Source organism: Aulonocara stuartgranti (genome assembly GCF_965226115.1).
Source record: "Aulonocara stuartgranti genome assembly, chromosome: 22".
Taxonomy (NCBI): domain Eukaryota; kingdom Metazoa; phylum Chordata; class Actinopteri; order Cichliformes; family Cichlidae; genus Aulonocara; species Aulonocara stuartgranti.
Window position 1 is genome coordinate 19,884,928 of NC_138957.1, and position 22,983 is coordinate 19,907,910.

The following is a 22,983-nucleotide window of genomic DNA, read 5'->3' on the forward strand; positions in this document are numbered from 1 at the left end:
TTCTTCCGACATGATTTTCTTTATTTCTTAATTCACAGACTTTTACATGTGTATGCTTTTACTTTGCATCCCTTTACTTTACAGATCATTGTGTCGATATATTGATGCATATGCACAGACTGTTATGGCGTACATGAAAGCGAGGTCATCCAGGATTCTCTTCTTATGACGTAGCCGTCGACCTGTAAGAAAAGACAGACAGAATGTATTTTTAAAACATACATTTTTTATAGAGCGGAGAAGTTTATTAATACAACATAATTATTTATTAGGGTCGATTCATCCCCCGTCAATTACCTCTCAGTCTCCTGAGAGGAGGAGGAGCTCTGGACGGTTCCTCCTCCGCCTGATTTTCTGTATCGGTCTCTGTCGAGAAATAAAACAGAAGAGAGAAAAGTTTTAAGAAAACAAATTGTGTCTCTCCTCCTTCCTATTTTTGAGAATGAAAAACTTTTATTTACCTCGCTCCTCCATCCGATTGTCTGTAGCGGGGGTTTGAATAGGTATATTCTCAATCTCGGCTGTCGAGAAATAAAACAAAAAGAAAAAGATTTAAAAAAAAAAAACAACTTTCTAGCACACTTTATACCACTCCAAGTCGGGAGGGGCGGTATAGCATACTCGGCTTTTCGAATACGTTATTTTGTAGAAAAATTGATTACCTTCGGTTTTAAAACTTATTTCTCCGCAGTTCTCCTGGTATGCGGAGACGAAAATAACGTCGTCTTCTTGTTCTTCTTTTCGCTGCGGCGGCGGCGGAGGTTCTGCGGGGAGGATGGCGTCTAAATCGCCTCGGAAAACGGCCGGATTTATGCTGCTACTCACCGCGCTATCGATAGCTTCTGTAAGTAACAGAGTTTCGTTAAAAAAAGTCTATCTAAACTTATTTAAAAAATGATATATACTTATTTAATCGCACCGTAGTCCACTTGCGTGAAATCATTGATGTAGAAATCAAAAAGAAAGTAATCAAATTATTGACATCTCTGTTGATATATAATTTAAAGTCGTAAAGAAAAAAAGACTTACCGGGGTGAGGTACGAATACTTCTGGCGAGATGGCCCTGGCGCTCTGATCGGCGGTGTTGTTTGAACGGAATGCTGACATAATATTCTCGGATGCTTCCTCGCGATTGGTAGAACTGTCACAGTAGGGTTTGAGCAGATAACGGCTCTTTTAACTCCCCTCTCTCATTTTATCCTCGTCTAGCGAGGCATCTGTTTTTTCGCTGCATCTGTATTGTCAGTTAGAGAGGGGGTTTTTTTCTTCTCATCCTTCGGGTCTCTGTTTTGTGTGTGTGTGTGTGTGTGCAGTCGGGAGAGTTGGGGTGTCCAATTTCCTTTTTTGGGAGGGCTGTCTGTTTTCCACATTCTGCAACGGTAAAATACGACTTAGAGGCGGATATTTGTTTTACTTTATGGGCAACAGTTGTTCTTGCTCGCCTCCTGTTGACAAAACTGACCTCATGGTTTAAACTCGACTCTGAGAAAAAAAAACTCTTTCCCACAGAGGGGGGTGCTTTAATAAACTTATTCGAATATGAGCTTTTTTTTCCCACTAAGGCTTATTTTATGGGGAGATGTACGAAATTATTTACCGGGTTACAAGCAATGATAATATCGGCTGTTGACTCCTCAGCGTCATCATTTTCATTTTCTGTCTATTGAGAAAACCCATTGTAAAAGTAATGAAGAAAAAAGCTCTACCGCTGTCTCATTCCTCCTTGACCCGCGGTGTGTGTGTGTGTGTGTGTGTGTGTGAGAAACAAGATCGCCTGTCACGGCAATTATGGTTTGTTTTTCAGTCCCTTGTAAAAGGGACTCTCAAAAGGAAAAGTAGTATTCAAAGAAAAGTATTCACTAAGGGATATTTATTCATTTTTACACGGGAGAGAGATAATCCCATACAGTTTATGACAAAATTTAATCCGAAGTGATTGATGGCCCTAATCACGACCTTTTGACCTCCCCCCCTCCCCCCCGGAAGTGTGTAATGAGCGTGACGAATCGCATCCGGAGAAGGGGGGGGGGGGGGGGTGAACCCCGGAAGCGCGCCATCTGTTGTTGGGAAAAAAAAGTTTTTAGAGGGAGGGTCTGCAGCAGGGGAGGAGAATAAAAAGCAGAGAGGAGGAGTCCGTCACAATTTCTAAGTCACAGACACACAGGATGGATTTCCTTCTGCAGCCCAGCAGCGCTCCTGTGTCCGATGAGATCTGCTCTCCCAAAGAAGAAGGCTTTGAATATGACATATTCAAATACAGCATATTTACTATGGAAGGCCTCGATCCTACCGGAAATACTCCGGAAGTGTCTAGTCATTTTCAGACCTGATGCGTCATGTTCCCTAAGCACAGCGGTGATGCAGCAGATGATTCTGTGATGTATAGAGAGACAGAGCGGCAGCTAGTTTTCCGCAAACTCATAGTCTGAATTCTGTTTCAATATTATGACAATTTTCTCTGTTTTTTTTTACAATAGCGGATGTAATTTTACTTTCTTAAGCTGCACCGGCGTTTGTAATGGAAATAAAGAGTGACTTCCTGTAGAGATTTCAATAGTATTTTATTTTCCTATAATACAGACGCTGTAAAAAACCTTTAAGATACACCATAGCTTGTGATGAAAAGAAGAACTTTCTATCCGCTTGTAACCTACAGGCTGCCTATGTGTAAAAAACGAATAAATATCCCTTAGTGAATACTACTTTTCCTTTTGAGAGACTGAAAAACAAACCATAATTGCAGCGACAGGCGATCTTGTTTCACACACACACACACACACACACACACACACACACACACACACACACACCGCGGGTACTTTTACAATGGGTTTTCTCAATAGATAGAAAATGATGACGTTGAGGAGTCAACAGCCGATATTATCATTGCTTGTAACCCGGTAAATAATTTCGTACATCTCCTCCCCTAAAATAAGCCTTAGCGGAAAAAAAAGCTCATATTCGAATAAGTTTATTAAAGCACCCCCCTCTGTGGGAAAGAGTCAACCATGAGGCGAGTTTTGTCAACAGCAATTGTCCATTTGGTAAAACAAATATCCGTCTCAAAGTCGTATTTTACCGTTGCAGAATGTGGAAAACAGACAGCCCTCACAGGAGGCACCCAGGGGCCCACCTCACACACCATAGTTAAAATATTTAAATTTCAACTAAATTTGTAGTAATGATCGGATTTCCTCACTTATCTACACCACACTCCTTGTCCTTGATTTCTTATCGTTTCTTATCGTTCCTCTGTCCCTTAATAGAAACCACATATATAGAAACTATCCTCCCTTTCAGTTGTCTTTTGCACTTCCATATCACAAAGCAGTTACTGTAGGTTATTTTCTGCTTATGCATTAATGTAATTAATTAACTTATTTATCCTTAAGTAAGGTAATGACTTGAGTTCTAATGCTTTTTGTCTCTTGAGTTAGCTGTCAATGTGGGATTTTTTTCCCCTTTTGTCCAGTTAAAGCTGCCTTTCATTCTTCAACACAGCTTAAACTCTAATAGGTAAGCTTTCTTGTATTTTCTTAGTTCTGCAGTCTTCTTGAAAGACATCCGAGACTCTTCTTTGGATGCTGGCTGCCTTTTGTTTTGTTTTCTGTCAAGATGATCCCACACTGCTTCGATTATCTTGAGGTTCGAACCCTGGAGAGATCAATCCATGACTGATGCGTTGTTTCATCCAGGCATACTTTGACTACATTGGCAGTATGTTTGCGATCATTGTCGTACTGAAAAATGAAGTTGAAGCCAATCAGACACTACGTGGTATTACATGGTCGATCAAAATCTGGTGGAACTTTTCTACATTCATAATTTGATTAATTTGGATAAGAGCTCCAACAACACTGGCTGAAATCCAGCCTCAAAGCACGGTAGAGTATCCACGCTGTGTTAAAGACGGCTATAGACATTCACTGTTGTATCTCTCTTCGGACCTCTTCCATGCATATTTCAAATTTGGATTCATTACTCCATAAGACATATTACAGCTGATTTCTTTTTCCAGTCAATTTCTTGTGTAATTTGGCACACCTCAGCCTTATTTTTCTCTGTTCTCCTTCCTTAAGAATGGCTTATTAACAGCCACCCTTCCAACTCAGATAACTTTTGATGAGGTTTCATGAAATGTTTACAGCACTTGAGTTACTCGCCACGGCCATCCTAAATGCTAAAAACACTAAACTTTAATTCTAAATTACGTAATTAACGTTAACCAGAAAAAACAAGCCAAAGTCGAAATGTTGCTGAGCTGACCTGTGGTATGCTATGTCTTCTAAAGCACGTATAATGTAAACAGAACTGGTCTTTGCACAGAAGCCTGTGGAGCTTCATAATTAACCTCAGTGTGTGAAGAGGACTCTCCATTTAATAATAGCTGTAATAAAATGTTCTGGCCGACGGTGTTAAACGCTGCACTTGGGTCTAGCAGGGAAGATTTCAACTTTTCAATATGAATGAAGGCTGAAAACTGATTAGATTAATGTCTGATGATCTTTTCTGTGCTTCTTCAAGTTTGTAACACCAAACATATTAAAGGATGATGTAAGGCTCACAGGAAGAGTTTAATTAGACACACATTTACTATTTTTCTTTATACTCTTTCTTTCTTGACATGTTTAATATGATTACTATCAGAGGAAAAAATGAACCTTGTGTAGTCTAAAAACTTTTTTATTTAATCAAACTGTAATGTTGTTGAACTCTGACGGACGTGTCTTTTAATCTTGTCAACAAATCCTTAATCATCTAAATCTGCCATTTATCATCTTGTAAAATGTTCCCTCTGCTTCTGTTGCACATCTCCCCCGACACTCTCTGCTTCACCAGCCCTGTGCAGGTGGTCCAACCCCTGCCTGCCTCCTTAAACTGGGGTGTTTAAATCTCTTTACCTCTGTTGTGAACTTCACACAAAGTTTGTGGTAACAAAATCAAACTGACGAGGATCTCGTTTGAAAAACACACACACTCACGAGACAAAATAAAAACAGACTGCTCAAAGCAAAAGCAGAGCCCTCACAGCTGGTAGTACAAACACAGTGACAACATGCGTATTAGATACCCTCAGTGCCAAAAGCATAAATATGAAAAAATGTGATCACCAAGAATATCCTAAAAATGGCATTGAGGTGCGTGTTACAGTAAAGAAAAAAAAAAGTAGCCAAATTTTCATCGGAAAATGTTGAATTTTAGTAAAAACAATGCTCTGTAGTTTGATACTGTCGTTACAGACAAAGCAGATGTTTAAAGCCTTTGGACGCACATTTGAAATGCACTCATTCTCCTTATCAGCTGGAAACATTAAAGCCGTAAAATGACTTTTTCAAACGGATAAAAACTATTGAACAGCAGCAATGTTGAGCCTGTTCCAAAATTTGAATGTACATGTGTTGAAGGTGCGGGTCTTGTTGAATTATTAAACATACTTTCTTTAATTTTTCGAGCCACAAAAACAACAACTTTTAATTTTCTTCTGCTTGAGTCTCGGCCTCGGGTAGCTCTACTTATCATTGCTCAGTCAGTCGTCTGTTTGTGCTACTTTTTTTCAAGGAGCAGTGGATTATTGGTAAGGGTGACTTTATGTGTTTAGCTACTTAAGTGGAAGTACTGTGGAAAGTTTTACCTTACATACATAGATCTACCAGTACAGCTTCTGAGGTAACTGTTTACAAAATGTTATAATCTATTCAAAGGTTCTTTGCAATTTTACATTGATAAACATGATCCTTAACACATTTGGCCCACATAAAGTACTATGGCCATCACACGGTCATTTAGAATTGTTTAAATAACTCGTGTCTTAAGTCCTTCCATCAAACAGAAAATTAAAAAAAAAAAAAACATGGTTCACTTTTACATCACAAAATGTTAGAAATATAAGCCGTTCATAACAACCTGAAAGGCTGGGAGTTTAAAATGCAAACCGATGGAAGCAGAAGTAGAAGACTATAATGTCTCAGAGCACACGGTGTCTATTAATGTGTAGACATGTATAAATAAGAGCTTAATAAAGATGCTTAATTTCTTAAGAAATAAACAGGTGGAGTGATCTTTATCAAAAGTGGATGTTGCATCTGTGGCTAAACCCCTGTACCCAAAAAAACTTTAAAAATCTACTGTGTGTGAGGCTGTGTAAGTAAAGCTTGCCCTTCACACCTGCGTGTAATAAACCATTTGTTGGGGGGTTGTGGATTTGGCACCTCAGCATTGTGAAAGTGGGGAAACATGTTTCTGGCTGTGCATAAGATTCCTCCTTACAACTTAGAATCTCAGTTCTAAATGAAATTCAGATGTTTTTTTAAGTATGGCTAATGTATTAATTGACTTCTAAGGCACACACACACACACACACACACACACACACACACACACACACACACACACACTCAACTCCACTCACTCACCTGGAGGATCAACACTCAGGCTAATGATGCTGATGTGGTTATTGCTCTGGGGAGTTAGCAGGTGAGCTAAATCATGTGTAACATGTGAATTTCCTGAGTGTGGCATTAATAAAGTCTGTGTCTATGTCAAAGCTGACGTTTAAATTCCTTTTTAAATTTACCAACATTTCTGATTTGCGGTTAAGACTGTGACATGTTTTCACCATTTGAAAGCCAGAAGAGTGATCACTCTTGAAGCCTGGTTGCTGCAGAATACTAGGACTACTAGTACTAGTTCTAGTACTACTGCTACTCCACAAAGCACATTGTTCAGGAATTTCACAAATTTGCTTACGTCTAATGTGTTGGCTTACAGGTAAACTTGTTTTGCAGATGGATAGGTTGAAAACTTCCAGCATCACATAATGTTTTCCGATCAGTAGGTTTGGAGTAAAAAAGAACTGGACATATATTTGTCTTCTTTGGGCTACTTTTATGTCAAGAAAGTTAACTTATTTAGAACTGTGATCAAGGATAACACATAAACCCTTGCAAATGTGATGGTAAAAGAGTCTAACATCTAGGTGTTACATGGTGTTGCAGGTGATAAAGATCCATAAACTACTTCCATTTGTTTAGAGGTGATTGCCAGTTTTGTTGGGATTTTTAGAGATACAGAGATCCTGTTCTGCTTTACTTAAAAAAAAAAAAAAGGATTTTCAGAGCTGTTGATATATTAATCAGTGTTCATAGAAACATGGATCAACCCTGTTTTGACAGTGAGAGTGTTACATTGTGACAGTTTCCATAAAAGTCTGCAAATTCTCTGAACAGGTAGCCATGAAGCAGCCATTTTTTTAAAAGATTAATTAAACTTAATATTATTTGTATGGCCATATCACAACAACAGCATAGCCTTAAACCAGGTTTGGAGTAAAGAGAACTGGACATATAGTTTCTTTTTTGGGTTACTTTGAAGTGAAGAAAGTTAACTTGTTTAGAACTGTGATCAAGGATAACACGTAAAACGTTGAACGTTTCAATATAAAAAGTGTACAAACTCCAGAAAAGTGGCAACTGAGGTGGCAAAATTGCAGGCAATTTTCACTTAAGTAGAAGTACAGCTGCTAGTGTCAAAAACACTCGAGTAAAAGCTTGATAAAGTATCGGGTCAGAAATGTGCTCAAATTGAGGAAGTCAAAGTAGTAACCTAACTGAAACTTGTGCTATAATAAAAAAATAAAATAATATTAGTAGATAGGACTACAAACTTAGTCTGGTGGTAAAAGGCACAAAGGCCTCAGGGGGACATTTGGCAGCCAGGGTTAGAGCTCAGACACCTGGAGCCTGGGGGTTGGGGCTAACAACACTGACTGGTAAAAGAATCTAACATCCAAGTGTTACATGGTGTTGCAGGTGACAAAAAGCCATAAACCACTGTTTAGAGGTTGTTGTGGAAGTTTTCTGTTTAATAAAGCCTGCAGACAAGCGATGAGCGGTAGCTACCATTCTTTAATCAAGACAAAGAACAGAAATCAAGCTTGGTGAGGGACTGCCATCGCTGGGGCAGAGGGTGAGCAGAGTCTCTCACTGAGCCTAGCATGGCTCTCAGTTTTGTCTTTCCCGCAAAGAAAGTTTCACACTGCCTTGCTATCTTTTACAGTGGAGAAAAGACAAAAAGACTCTTCCTGTGGAGTTGTCTGCTTCCCCCCAACTTCCTTACCAGACCCCACTATCTGTTAAACTGTTTAAATGGAGTGTGAGGCAGACATGCTAAAACAGTGACCTAAAAGCATTACCAATAAACAATGGGATCAATACATAAATGAAAGAAATGCAGCTGATAAAAAAGCCATAAACTACTTTCATTTGTTTAGTGGTGATTGCCAGTTTAGTTGGGTTTTTTTGAGACACAGAGAGTGAGAGATCCTGTCCTACATTACTTTAAAAAAGAAGATATTTTCAGAGCTGTTGATATATGAAGCTCTGAGCATTGAGTGTTGCATTGTGAGAGTTTCAGTAAAAAGCCTGCAAATTATTGCATTTATACTGGAGAGCAAAGAAAAATTAAATTCTACTTGTACTATGGAAAATCAGTTTCATAAAAGCTACATAAACAGAGCTGAAGAAGACTGCGTTTGTAAAACTAGCGGTAACGTGTGAGAATTATAAGTTATAAGACTGTTTCTGCTATCGATACAATTTGTGTTGTTAATCCTAAATGATTCACGGTGACAACATCATAAGAACAAGGTCATTTTACTCCACACACACACATTTGGAAAATCACATAGTTTGACCATAAAAATTCCCAGAATAATTAGTATTTGAGATTGCTGAAGCAACATCACTAAAGAAAAATATCCTTGCATGTCACTTTCGTTTAAAAATATAAAAAATGTGAAGTTTTTTTTTGTAAAACATAAAAACAACAAAACTTAAGACCTTAAGAATCTCCTTATGAATGTTGTGAATATCTAGATCATTGGTGTTTGGATTTGAGGGTCAACAGGGCGAACACTGAGGCTGGGTATTAGAAATACAACATGGCAACATGAGACATGTTAACTCTGAGAACACTAACATCTAGATTAAGGTGTGAGAGGTAAATACATAACAGAAGCTAAAAAGGAGTTGCTTGTCTCTAGATTAGTTAAAATAAATTGAAAATAAACTGATTTGAACACGTTTGATGCATTATACAAAAAAAGGTTCATGATATAGTTCACATGATCTAAGCAAGAGTGACTCGGAATCTCAAATGTTAAAGTACACTTACTGATTGTACTTTTACTACATGAGCTAATGTAGATGCTCTAAAAGCACGCTGGCTGAAAAAGAACCACACGTTTGGAGAAACTGTGCTGTAACTTCTCATACTGTGAAGTTTTCTGACAAAAGTGAATTGAAAACTTATGCTGTACAGTTTACTAAGGGGTCCTTTGCTGGGCCATGTGCAATTACACAAAAGAACAAGTTAAATTTCACCATAACACTGACTGGAGAAAAGCCAAATTGGGATTCTAATTGAGATTACAACTGAAATCAGTGCTGTGATAGTTAGTTTAAGATCACAACCTGATTTAAAACACAGTCTAACATCAACATTCTTGCCCCTGAAAATAGGTCAGGATGGCCGAAAAATGTACTTTAAAAATGAGATTTTCTTTTTGTTTCATTGGAACAGTAAAGTACCATTACAAAGAAATGAGTACACCTTTGTAGATATCACTGATATGGAGTTTTTCATGTTTTACATACAGACTTTCTCATTTAAACCATGGTGACTTAAAAGTTTAGCAGCAAGACACTTGTTTCCTTTGTTCCATCAAACATTTCTTTCAGCCATCTGTGTTTATCAGAGCGATATGTGACTAATTTTTTATTGAATCACCAGAAAGTACACAAATACAAGATTAAATATTTTATTTATTTATCAAAAGATACATAATTACACATTGATACAATGAATAAGGTGTCTATAAAAATTACACATGGTGTAAGAAAAACATTATAACATACAAATAAGTGTTTTAAGATAATCTGACATACTTTAAAAGCATAAGAATAAAAGTTGTTTTTTTTTTTTAAATCATGTTCTTTGATGATCACATTACATGTATCACATTTTTTAAAGCATAACGTAGGGTGTTCACAAAAACAGTTTTATGATTACTTTTTCCACAGTGCTTGTATGCCTCTTGCAAAACTATGTACTTATCACCATATGACATAATAACTCACGATTATGCAAGACCAGCCATGAAATGTCCGTCGCTTCATTACAATCATTTGTCCCCGCTGCTGCCCTCAGACCCAGTCTTCTGTACTGTGGGGTAAAATTGCTTTTTTGGTGGTTCATAAAAAATATCTCAAAAAGCGATGTTAGTGAGGGGACCAGAAACACTGGGTTGCAGAGCAGTTGGTAAGGACTTGTATATTTCTGGAGAGTCTGCAAAAGCTGTCTTGCTCGTGCTCCTGATTGGATATGTGGAGCCCGGCTCTGATATCTCACTGGTGGCAGCTAAAGGTAGGCATGCCTTGGAGGCGGAGTTGGTCTCGGGCGCAATCTTTCAAACGAGCCTCACGGCATTTCAGGCAACCTCAGGCCGGAAACAACATCCGGTCACTCGCGGTCAAAATCCACGCAGAGCTGGTGTTTCGCAGGGATCAGGTTAACACATCTGGGTCTAAAAATATAAAGAAAAACAAAAAGAGTTTTAAAACACGCAAACTAGCAAAATATCAAATAACATAATAATAACAAGATGATATGAGATACCTGATGAGGCCATGATAGGTGATGTAGACATGTAATGTATAAACTTTTACGGGAGTTAAAAGTGGAGCTTATATATATTTTAAAGTGTATTGTACGTGGGATAGGCTCCAGCGCACCGCGCGAGCCTAAGAAAAGGATAAGTGGAGGCGAATGGATGGATGGATGGTGTATTGTACCTGTTACAAACCATTGTGATATTTATTTATTTTTTTAAATGAAAGGATTGACAGAATGGTAAAAAGGAAAATGCAAAAATGTAGTTAGAGAGGAAGATTAACACTTACCGAATGATATGCGGATAAGGAAAGAGACGCAAGTTGCTGTTGAAATCGGCCGCTCCCTATGCGAACTCGCAAGCAGTCTGAGCGGCGCCAGTTGTTGATACGTCTGAAGTCAGATGTCTTCTGGGGGTTCGAAGATAGTCTTAACCTCAGCGGGAGATCGTAAAATCAGACCTGGAGCGGATTGGCTAACCGGGGTGCGAAGGGAGCGGTGCAAGGGTTATGTGATTGGCAGCGGGGCGCAGTGAGGCGGAGTTGGTCTAAGGGGGGAATTTTCAAACGAGGTAAGCAGCGCATTAGGGAGCAGAGCGGGGAGCGAACAAGCAGGAAAAAATTGTGCTCTGCAAGAAGTTGTGGATCGGAGATTAAGAGCGAGGTAGAACTTAGAGTGTGCGTTGAATTTTAGAGCTTGCTAGTAAGAGGGAAGTTTTTGAAGGAAAAAAGAATAAGGATTTTCCCTGTTATCGAATATAAGGTTTTTGGGAATAGAGGGGTAGCTAACAAGTTATTCTAGGGGTTTTGGAGAAATCGCGGAGAAATTTTTAAAAGGAGTTTTGGCTTTGTTTGGCTGAGCATGAAGGGAGCCGCGGGGCGCTGAATTTGAGAAAAAAGACTAAGGATTTTTTCAGGATTTCCCCTGTTATCGAATATAAGGTTTTGGGAATAGAGGGGGTACCCTAACAAGTTATTGTAGGGTTTTGGAGAAATCGCGGAGGGTTTTTTAAGGAGTTTTCCCTGCTTATGCATCTAAGGAGGGTTAGGGGATCGCGAGTATGAGTTTTATTCTAAATCTACAAATGCATATAAATCGAAATAAAGTTTTCCCCCAAGGCATGCAGCATGTGTTTGTGGCCATACTGAACGTTACAAAAGCACAAGTTTAACTAAACAATTTTAATATGGTTTAATACATTTTTAAACACATGAGCACGGAGCCCGAGAGAGCACGGTCCGGAGACACGGGCGCGCCCCCGCGCCCAGACACACAGCCTCGGGCGCGCGCGGGCGCGCGCACACACACTGACCCGCCACCAGATGGCGTTTTTTGAGCATAAAAAAATTAAAATAAAAATTTAATTGCTTAAAGAAATAAAAGAATGCTATTTTTTGATATATAAGAAACTTTCTAAATAATCAATTATATTTTTATGAATATCATATTTTTATGAATATCATATTTTTATGAATATCATATTTTTATTACTTAATTACTTCCTACTTCCGGAGCTCATGAATAATTTAATTACTTCCGGACTTCCGGAGCTCATGAATAATTAATGAGCTCCGGAAGTAACCTGTCACTTTTTTTGACGAAAGGGGTATAATATCACTCTCTTATGTTTGTCATGCAATTAAAAATTCAAAAATATAATTTTTAAATCAGTAACTTTGCAAATTTAGCGCGGACCCTCACCCCTCCCTCCGGCTCCCACGGCCCCGCTGTCACCGTAAGACTCATACTCTTCCCCCACGTATGCTGCTATTTCCCCGCGCCCCAATAATTCTTGTCCTTTTTCTGTTGCAGCCTCCCACAGTCCCGTTTTCGGCGTTCCTGCGCGACTCATCTCCCGGTCCCTTGGTTTCTCGAGTTTCACGCGTGTTTTCCTTCTACCCTCCCGGGACACCTTCAGTTAAAATAAAGTTTATTTTCTCGTACTCCTGTGTGTGTTGGCTCTGCTTCTGGGTCCAGCTTGTGCGCTGAACTTTGGTTCATGACACTAATAGTTTTAAATAGAGCACCACAAACAACAGGTATTCCTTTAGAAATAAACTTTTCTTGTGTTACTTCTAAAAACTACAGATTCTTAACTCTGCAACAGTTAGACAGAGTTGGTTACAGTTAGGCCCTCAACAGTCAGCAAAACAAGTCATAAAACAATAAAAGAGGCTCCCTTATCAAGAGCATCCCAGCACTGTAGTTCCATTACAATCAGTTTCCTTTATTTTATCTTATCATGTCAGAGGCCAACTGAAACCAAGTCCACCTATATAAAAACACCCCATCAGACACACAGTAGTTTCCTCAGCACTTCACAACTGCCGCAAGGTATAGCGTTTTAACTTTTTATTTTTTCGGATCCCAGACACAGCGGTGTGAGGTAGTTAGCACACAGTTTGGACGTGTAGAAAACATTGCTTGTTTGGAACACATCAGCAGAGAGGTAGAGTTCATAGCTGTTCATAAGAGTTTAATTTAATCAAACCTCATTTTACGGATCTAAGTGGCTCCTCATCACTAGCCAATTCACCATTTTATTTAAATATCTGAATTTTCGGAATGAGGATCCAAGCGGGACACAGAGGCTGCTTTAACGCACCAGAATGCAAATATAAATAAAAGCCTGACTATCCTGAGAGCCTAGCTGCAGCGAGACCTTTCTTTCACACGGATTCCTGGATGTGCGTCGGATCCGACTTTGCTACCCGCACAGAGCGTTTCTGACAGTCGGGCGCTGCTTATACAATAGAGAAAAGCAACAATACACCGTGTTTCTCTGCTCCAAGGTAAGGATGTCTGTTATACCCAGCGCATAAATGTCTCTGTGTTAACGCTGATTATTCAAACCCTGTTGAAAATGTGACACATTTGTTATCCAAAAACATTTCCTCTAAATTTGCAAAGTTACTGATTTAAAAATTATATTTTTGAATTTTTAATTGCATGACAAACATACAATAGACTCTTGAGCATATTTATATAGCTAAATACACAATGGTATAACCGTGCTAAATAAAAGAGGCCCAAGTACCAAAGCACTCTAATGCAAGCCTCTAAACTGCATGTTGATAAGTACATGAAGCGTACCTCTACAGCTGAAAACAGATTGTATCCATACTTTGAGGATCTGCTGAATTGTTGTTTTTTTTTTTTTTTTTTGATGAACTGCAGATGATGATGAATTCCTCTTTATTGTAGAAACAGTCCCTAAGCTGTTGTTGCTCATACTTACTGAGTTCCCTAGCTACTTCCTTACTATGTCAGTAAACTTTTTGAAAAGGAAGCTGCTGTAGATTTAAAGAAACACCTTAATTGAAGCAAAGGCAAAAAAATTGGAATGAATTTTATGTGACTGTAAAGCCAACAATAAGTGAAAATCCAAAAACGCCTCCAATCCTAATGATCTTCCCCCTCTCTCTCTCTGTGTGTGTGTGTGTGTCCTCACAGAAGGAAGGTCACGACAGGAGCTTTTTTCAATCAGTTTTTACAAGAAGTAGCTCATACAATGGTATAAATGTATTATTTGCGATACTTTATAAATATGAACCTCTAAAGATTTTGAGTTCGTGCACATTGTGAATCAAGAATCTAAATATTTGTATCACAATGATTTCTATAAAAGCATTTTGTTTATGGGGATAATGTGACAAATCTTTTGTGACCCTATTAATGATCAATGGTGATTAAAGAGGAACCCTGGCTCTGGACATTTTCATGACAAGTGACAGCGCAGACAACTACTAACGAGAGAACATGTTTTATCATCATAAACACGGTGATAAGACGCATCGTTAAAGCGTCACTTCAGTAATGTTGACTCATGTTTTTAATAATGACTTTAAAACACTAAACTCTAATTTCTGTGGTTATTTTAAGTTTACAGAATATAACATGTGGTAAGACGACGAGTTTTACTTCTCATGTTATGTGTATCTATTTATCATGTATGCTACTTTGCTCTGTGGACTGTAAAATGTTTCATTGTGTTCATGAAATAAACCAGACTTTCACTGTCTGCATCTTTTACTGTTTTTCTGTTTTTGTTCACTCCAAGTTTGACAAAACCTACAGATATCCAGAGTTAACTCACTAACAATGGGGAGCAGTCTCAGTGTATTTAGCTGCTTTTTCCCTGAACACAACCAACCGAGAGAAACGCCTGTAGGCCTCACTTTGGTCATTTTGAACGCTGAAGGAGATTTGTTCAATAGACACCTTATACTAGTGTTTCCTGCACTTAATCCATCACTACTATGTTCTATATAAATCCAGATTCCTTTTATAGTTTGCAGTGAAATTTGTTAAACCGTTGCTTAATGGGACAGAAGTACAAGTCGCTCTTTACTAACACATTTGTAGATGAGTTTAATGCTGAACAACACAGCTAGCAGTCTCACACACTCTTTAGGTTTTTCAAGTTATGTGTGTAAGGGTTTAGTCTATCAAACCTTACCCTTTTCTCCTCAGTATCACAACAGTATGACTCCCAAAGTACGGCTCAGTAAACAACCTATGACTCTAAAGCCAGAACAGAAAGATACAGTTGGAAGATGAATGATTGCGTTTTTATGATGTGTAGTAAAACGACCCCCTCTTCTTCTTCTCTGTGTTGTTCTTGTGTGTGTGTGTGTGTGTGTGTGTGTGTGTGTGTGTGCGCCTTAGAAGTCAATTAATACATTAGCCATACTTAAAAAAAACATCTGAATTTCATTTAGAACTGAGATTCTAAGTTGTAAGCAGAAATCTTATGCACAGCCAGAAACATGTTTCCCCACTTTCACAATGCTGAGGTGCCAAATCCACAACCCCCAACAAATGGTTTATTACACGCAGGTGTGAAGGGCAAGCTTTACTTACACAGCCTCACACACAGTAGATTTTTAAAGTTTTTTTGGGTACAGGGGTTTAGCCACAGATGCAACATCCACTTTTGATAAAGATCACTCCACCTGTTTATTTCTTAAGAAATTAAGCATCTTTATTAAGCTCTTATTTATACATGTCTACACATTAATAGACACCGTGTGCTCTGAGACATTATAGTCTTCTACTTCTGCTTCCATCGGTTTGCATTTTAAACTCCCAACCTTTCAGGTTGTTATGAACGGCTTATATTTCTAACATTTTGTGATGTAAAAGTGAACCATGTTTTTTTTTTTTTTAATTTTCTGTTTGATGGAAGGACTTAAGACACGAGTTATTTAAACAATTCTAAATGACCGTGTGATGGCCATAGTACTTTATGTGGGCCAAATGTGTTAAGGATAATGTTTATCAATGTAAAATTGCAAAGAACCTTTGAATAGATTATAACATTTTGTAAACAGTTACCTCAGAAGCTGTACTGGTAGATCTATGTATGTAAGGTAAAACTTTCCACAGTACTTCCACTTAAGTAGCTAAACACATAAAGTCACCCTTACCAATAATCCACTGCTCCTTGAAAAAAAGTAGCACAAACAGACGACTGACTGAGCAATGATAAGTAGAGCTACCCGAGGCCGAGACTCAAGCAGAAGAAAATTAAAAGTTGTTGTTTTTGTGGCTCGAAAAATTAAAGAAAGTATGTTTAATAATTCAACAAGACCCGCACCTTCAACACATGTACATTCAAATTTTGGAACAGGCTCAACATTGCTGCTGTTCAATAGTTTTTATCCGTTTGAAAAAGTCATTTTACGGCTTTAATGTTTCCAGCTGATAAGGAGAATGAGTGCGTTTCAAATGTGCGTCCAAAGGCTTTAAACATCTGCTTTGTCTGTAACGACAGTATCAAACTACAGAGCATTGTTTTTACTAAAATTCAACATTTTCCGATGAAAATTTGGCTACTTTTTTTTTTCTTTACTGTAACACGCACCTCAATGCCATTTTTAGGATATTCTTGGTGATCACATTTTTTCATATTTATGCTTTTGGCACTGAGGGTATCTAATACGCATGTTGTCACTGTGTTTGTACTACCAGCTGTGAGGGCTCTGCTTTTGCTTTGAGCAGTCTGTTTTTATTTTGTCTCGTGAGTGTGTGTGTTTTTCAAACGAGATCCTCGTCAGTTTGATTTTGTTACCACAAACTTTGTGTGAAGTTCACAACAGAGGTAAAGAGATTTAAACACCCCAGTTTAAGGAGGCAGGCAGGGGTTGGACCACCTGCACAGGGCTGGTGAAGCAGAGAGTGTCCGGGGAGATGTGCAACAGAAGCAGAGGGAACATTTTACAAGATGATAAATGGCAGATTTAGATGATTAAGGATTTGTTGACAAGATTAAAAGACACGTCCGTCAGAGTTCAACAACATTACAGTTTGATTAAATAAAAAAGTTTTTAGACTACACAAGGTTCATTTTTTCCTCTGATAGTAATCATATTAAACATGTCAAGAAAGAAAGAGTATAAAGAAAAATAGTAAATGTGTGTCTAATTAAACTCTTCCTGTGAGCCTTACATCATCCTTTAATATGTTTGGTGTTACAAACTTGAAGAAGCACAGAAAAGATCATCAGACATTAATCTAATCAGTTTTCAGCCTTCATTCATATTGAAAAGTTGAAATCTTCCCTGCTAGACCCAAGTGCAGCGTTTAACACCGTCGGCCAGAACATTTTATTACAGCTATTATTAAATGGAGAGTCCTCTTCACACACTGAGGTTAATTATGAAGCTCCACAGGCTTCTGTGCAAAGACCAGTTCTGTTTACATTATACGTGCTTTAGAAGACATAGCATACCACAGGTCAGCTCAGCAACATTTCGACTTTGGCTTGTTTTTTCTGGTTAACGTTAATTACGTAATTTAGAATTAAAGTTTAGTGTTTTTAGCATTTAGGATGGCCGTGGCGAGTAACTCAAGTGCTGTAAACATTTCATGAAACCTCATCAAAAGTTATCTGAGTTGGAAGGGTGGCTGTTAATAAGCCATTCTTAAGGAAGGAGAACAGAGAAAAATAAGGCTGAGGTGTGCCAAATTACACAAGAAATTGACTGGAAAAAGAAATCAGCTGTAATATGTCTTATGGAGTAATGAATCCAAATTTGAAATATGCATGGAAGAGGTCCGAAGAGAGATACAACAGTGAATGTCTATAGCCGTCTTTAACACAGCGTGGATACTCTACCGTGCTTTGAGGCTGGATTTCAGCCAGTGTTGTTGGAGCTCTTATCCAAATTAATCAAATTATGAATGTAGAAAAGTTCCACCAGATTTTGATCGACCATGTAATACCACGTAGTGTCTGATTGGCTTCAACTTCATTTTTCAGTACGACAATGATCGCAAACATACTGCCAATGTAGTCAAAGTATGCCTGGATGAAACAACGCATCAGTCATGGATTGATCTCTCCAGGGTTTGAACCTCAAGATAATCGAAGCAGTGTGGGATCATCTTGACAGAAAACAAAACAAAAGGCAGCCAGCATCCAAAGAAGAGTCTCGGATGTCTTTCAAGAAGACTGCAGAACTAAGAAATTACAAGAAAGCTTACCTATTAGAGTTTAAGCTGTGTTGAAGAATGAAAGGCAGCTTTAACTGGACAAAAGGGGAAAAAAATCCCACATTGACAGCTAACTCAAGAGACAAAAAGCATTAGAACTCAAGTCATTACCTTACTTAAGGATAAATAAGTTAATTAATTACATTAATGCATAAGCAGAAAATAACCTACAGTAACTGCTTTGCGATATGGAAGTGCAAAAGACAACTGAAAGGGAGGATAGTTTCTATATATGTGGTTTCTATTAAGGGACAGAGGAACGATAAGAAACGATAAGAAATCAAGGACAAGGAGTGTGGTGTAGATAAGTGAGGAAATCCGATCATTACTACAAATTTAGTTGAAATTTAAATATTTTAACTATGGTGTGTGAGGTGGGCCCCTGGGTGCCTCCTGTGAGGGCTGTCTGTTTTCCACATTCTGCAACGGTAAAATACGACTTAGAGGCGGATATTTGTTTTACTTTATGGGCAACAGTTGTTCTTGCTGTTGACAAAACTCGCCTCATGGTTGACTCTGAGAAAAAAACTCTTTCCCACAGAGGGGAATAAACTTATTTGAATATGAGCTTTTTTCCACTAAGACTTGTTTTATGGGGAGATGTACGAAATTATTTACCGGGTTACAAGCAATGATAATATCGGATGTTGACTCCTCAGCGTCATCATTTTCTATCTATTGAGAAAACTTATTGTTAAAGTATTGAAGAAAAAAACTCCTCCTTGGCCCGCGGTGTGTGTGTGTGTGTGTGTGTGTGTGTGTGTGTGTGTGTGTGCCTTCTTGCGAACGCCGTCTGTTTTCCACATTCTGCAACGGTAAAATACGACTTTGAGGCGGATATTTGTTTTACCAAATGGACAATTGCTGTTGACAAAACTCGCCTCATGGTTGACTCTTTCCCACAGAGGGGGGTGCTTTAATAAACTTATTCGAATATGAGCTTTTTTCCACTAAGACTTGTTTTAAGGGGAGATGTACGAAATTATTTACCGGATTACAAGCACTGATAATATCGGCTGTTGACTCCTCATTTTCATTTTCTATCTATTGAGAAAACTTATTGTTAAAGTATTGAAGAAAAAAACTCCTCCTTGGCCCGCGGTGTGTGTGTGTGTGTGTGTGTGTGTGTGTGTGTGTGTGTGTGTGTGTGTGTGTGTGTGTGAAACAAGATCGCCTGTCGCTGCAATTATGGTTTGTTTTTCAGTCTCTCAAAAGGAAAAGTAGTATTCACTAAGGGATATTTATTCGTTTTTTACACATAGGCAGCCTGTAGGTTACAAGCGGATAGAAAGTTCTTCTTTTCATCACAAGCTATGGTGTATCTTAAAGGTTTTTTTTACAGCGTCTGTATTATAGGAAAATAAAATACTATTGAAATCTCTACAGGAAGTCACTCTTTATTTCCATTACAAACGCCGGTGCAGCTTAAGAAAGTAAAATTACACCCGCTATTGTAAAAAAAAAAAAAACAGAGAAAATTGTCATAATATTGAAACAGAATTCAGACTATGAGTTTGCGGAAAACTAGCTGCCGCTCTGTCTCTCTATACATCACAGAATCATCTGCTGCATCACCGCTGTGCTTAGGGAGTGAGGATCTAAACGTATTCTACGCTAGATTCGACACAGCGAACACCATGAGACCGGACAGTGTGCGCACCGCGGATGACGTCAGTGCGCACACTGTGTCTGAGGAGGATGTGCGGAAGTGCTTCAGGAAGGTGAACGCACGCAAAGCTACTGGTCCGGACGGGATTCCCGGCCGCGTCCTCAGGTCATGCGCGGCTCAGCTGGCTGGAGTGTTCACGCACATCTTCAACCTTTCCCTCTCTCTGTCTGTAGTCCCAGCCTGTTTCAAAATGGCCACCATCGTCCCTGTACCCAAATCCTCCACCATCTCCTCATTGAACGACTGGCGACCTGTAGCCCTGACCCCCATCGTAAGCAAATGCTTCGAGAAGCTGGTCAGGGACTTCATCTGCTCTGCACTACCCGACTCACTGGACCCTCTACAGTTTGCATACCGCCACAACAGGTCCACTGATGATGCCATAGCCCTGACACTACACACTGCCCTGTCACACCTGGAGAAGAGAGACACGTATGTGAGGATGCTGTTTGTAGATTACAGCTCAGCATTCAATACCATCGTTCCCTCGAAGCTGGACAGGAAACTGCAGGATCTAGGACTGAGCAGCTCCCTCTGCAGCTGGATCCTTAGCTTCCTGTCTGACAGACGCCAGGTGGTCAGACTGGGCAGCATCACCTCATCCCCCATCACACTGAACACTGGTGCTCCACAGGGGTGTGTACTGAGCCCTCTCCTGTACTCACTCTACACCTACGACTGCACAGCCACTAACAGCTCCAACATCATTGTGGACGACACTACAGTGGTGGGTCTTATCACCAACGGTGATGAGATGGCTTACAGGGAGGAGGTCAGCGCCCTGACCCACTGGTGTCAAGACAACCATCTCACCCTCAACGTCGCAAAGACAAAGGAGTTGATAGTGGACTTCCGGAGGTGCAGAGAAGTACACACCCCCATCACCATCAACAGCGCTGCTGTGGAGAGAGTGAGCAGCTTCCGGTTCCTTGGAGTACATCTGGCTGAGGATCTTACGTGGTCAGTACACACAAACAAAACAGTGAAGAAGGCGCAGCAGCGCCTCTTCTTTCTCAGGAGACTGAAAAGATTCGGCATGAGCCCCCGCATCCTCAGGACCTTCTATCGCTGTGCCATTGAGAGCATCCTCACTGGATGCATCACCACCTGGTATGGCAACAGCACCGCCTACAACTGCAAAGCTCTCCAGCGAGTAGTGCGGTGCTCTGAACGGATAATTGGAGGTGAGCTTCCCTCCCTCCAAGACATCTACAGGAAGCGGTGCCTGAGGAAAGCGGGGAGGATCATCAAGGACTCCAGTCACCCCAGCCATAAACTGTTCAGACTGCTTCCATCAGGAAGGAGGTTCTGCAGCATCCGGTCCCGTACCAGCAGACTGAGAGACAGCTTTTTCCATCAGGCCATCAGACTGCTGAACACGTCATAGACACCTCAGCTTCACTACTGGAACTTCAACATTATGCACTCCACACTGTATATAAATGCCACTTGTTTTGCACATATTCAACTCTGTATATTTTATATATTTTATTATTATTATTATTATTATTTTATTTTTTTACTATTTAATTTGTAAAAATGTGTATACACACACACACACGTAGGAAAATATTTAGTATACACATCCAGAAATGCATACACTATTATATATTGTACATATATTTATTAGTTTCAGGTTGGCCATTCTTGTATTTTGCTCGTTTGTGTTGTTGTGTTTGCACATCTCTGTTGCTTGTGGGGCTCGCACACAAGAATTTCACTCGCATGTGCTGTGCCAGTGTGCCTGCACATGTGATGTGACAATAAAAAGTGATTTGATTTGATTTAATCGACGAGGACCACTCGCTGCTGCTGCCTCCCATGCTAGCAGATCTCTTCGCCGTCCAAGTACACAGGAACGCTGCTGGGCTGCAGAATGAAAGGATCCATCTTGCGTCTGTGCCTAGAAATTGTGACGGCCTCCTCTCTGCTTTTATTCCCCTCCCCTGCCGCAGACCCCTCCCTCCCTCTAAAAACTTTTTTCTTTTTTTTCCAACAACAGGTGGCGCAACAGGTGGCGCGCTTAGGGGATCAAATTACACACTTCCGGGGGTTTCCCCCTCCCTTCTCCGGTTGCAATTCGTCACGCTTAGGGGATCAAATTACACACTTCCGGGGGGGAGGGGGGAGGTCAAAAGGTCATGATTAGGGTCATCAATCAAATCGAATCAAATTTTGTCATAAGCTGTAGGGAGTATCTCTCTCATATGTTACCTCTTATACAAATGGCTATTGTACCACAATTGACCAAGCCTATCCGTTGTATCAGCAGACAAAATAGTTAAACTGAAAGATGCTTTTTCCCCTCGCTTTTCAGGAGGATATCAGACTACCTGTCCAATATTATATAACCCTCATTAAGCCCATACTTAGGCAACTGCCTTGATGTATTTTGTGGTTTTTGTTCAGAACTGGAAAAAAACAGAAAGTTGCATGTTACCTTCTCCCCAAGAAAGAAGAACTGTTATTTTAATCTTGCTTACAGGCCCGGCCCTAACCAATCTGGCGCCCTAGGCAAGATTTCAGGTGGCGCCCCCCTACATCGGCAGTGTAGTGTATGTACTCACAAGAAACCGAATAGCTTTGTCTTTGACCTTTTTTTTTTACTTAAAGAAAGCAAATTCACAATCAGAATAATTAACAAGATAAAAAAAATATATGAATAAATAAATGAATACAAAAAATTAAAAAATGAATATATGAAATACAATAACACCGCTTGATGCTGCTGCAAAACTGGTGGGTTGTGCTGCTGAGGTGGAGGCAACAGGAAGACCGCTTGATGCTGCTGCATCATGGCTGGGTTGTGCTGCTAAAGCTGCATCACTGGTGGGTTGTGATGCTGAAGTGGAGGCAGCAGCGGTAGATGTGGTAGATGGCCCAGGGGTGGGATTTAGAAACTTCAACAGTGCATCTGAAGAGAGGAGTATGTGACACCACTGAGTATTAAAGTCTAATAATAAAAACATATGATTCCAGGAATAAAATGAAATGATATAATATAAATGAAAAACCAAAGAGATATATGTATGATGTTAACTGATATGCAAATTAGATTAGATTCAATTTATTGTCATCATTACAGTGAAATGCTGAATAGCAGAATGCAAAGTAACAGTATAATATCATATGAGAATGTTATGTTATG

The 22,983-nt window shown here is 39.5% G+C and overlaps 2 protein-coding genes across 3 annotated transcripts in view; one reads left to right on the top strand and one right to left on the bottom strand.

Annotated features, from left to right (window-relative positions):
• Nucleotides 1–1,405, bottom strand: LOC309698257 (uncharacterized protein). 2 transcript variants are annotated; one of them, XM_082520585.1, is made up of 5 exons: nucleotides 1,030–1,405; nucleotides 663–839; nucleotides 462–521; nucleotides 298–366; nucleotides 1–182 (listed from the first exon to the last, which is right to left on the bottom strand). In XM_082520585.1, the coding sequence occupies exons 1-5, from the start codon at nucleotides 1,106–1,108 to the stop codon at nucleotides 79–81; spliced, it is 489 nt and encodes a 162-aa protein (XP_082376711.1). In that variant the 5' UTR covers nucleotides 1,109–1,405; the 3' UTR covers nucleotides 1–78. The 2 variants fall into 2 exon arrangements, with proteins under 2 accessions (XP_082376711.1, XP_082376710.1); XM_082520584.1 differs by having other exon boundaries at nucleotides 663–842; nucleotides 1,030–1,365.
• The window catches only part of stmnd1 (stathmin domain containing 1), a 27,560-nt gene continuing 5,377 nt past the window's right edge, over nucleotides 801–22,983 (top strand). The window contains exon 1 of the mRNA XM_082520583.1: nucleotides 801–844. The gene's annotated coding sequence lies outside the window, so the exon portion shown is untranslated. The remainder of the gene's footprint in view (nucleotides 845–22,983) is intronic.

Bases quoted from the DNA above. Each gene is read 5' to 3' on its own strand.
- LOC309698257 (XM_082520584.1), bottom strand. From the start codon at position 1,108: ATGTCAGCATTCCGTTCAAACAACACCGCCGATCAGAGCGCCAGGGCC. The intron at 367-461 runs GTAAATAAAAGT...ATTTCTCGACAG, and splicing joins CAATCGGATGGAGGAGCGAG to AGACCGATACAGAAAATCAG. The intron at 183-297 runs GTAATTGACGGG...CTTTTCTTACAG, and splicing joins TCCTCTCAGGAGACTGAGAG to GTCGACGGCTACGTCATAAG.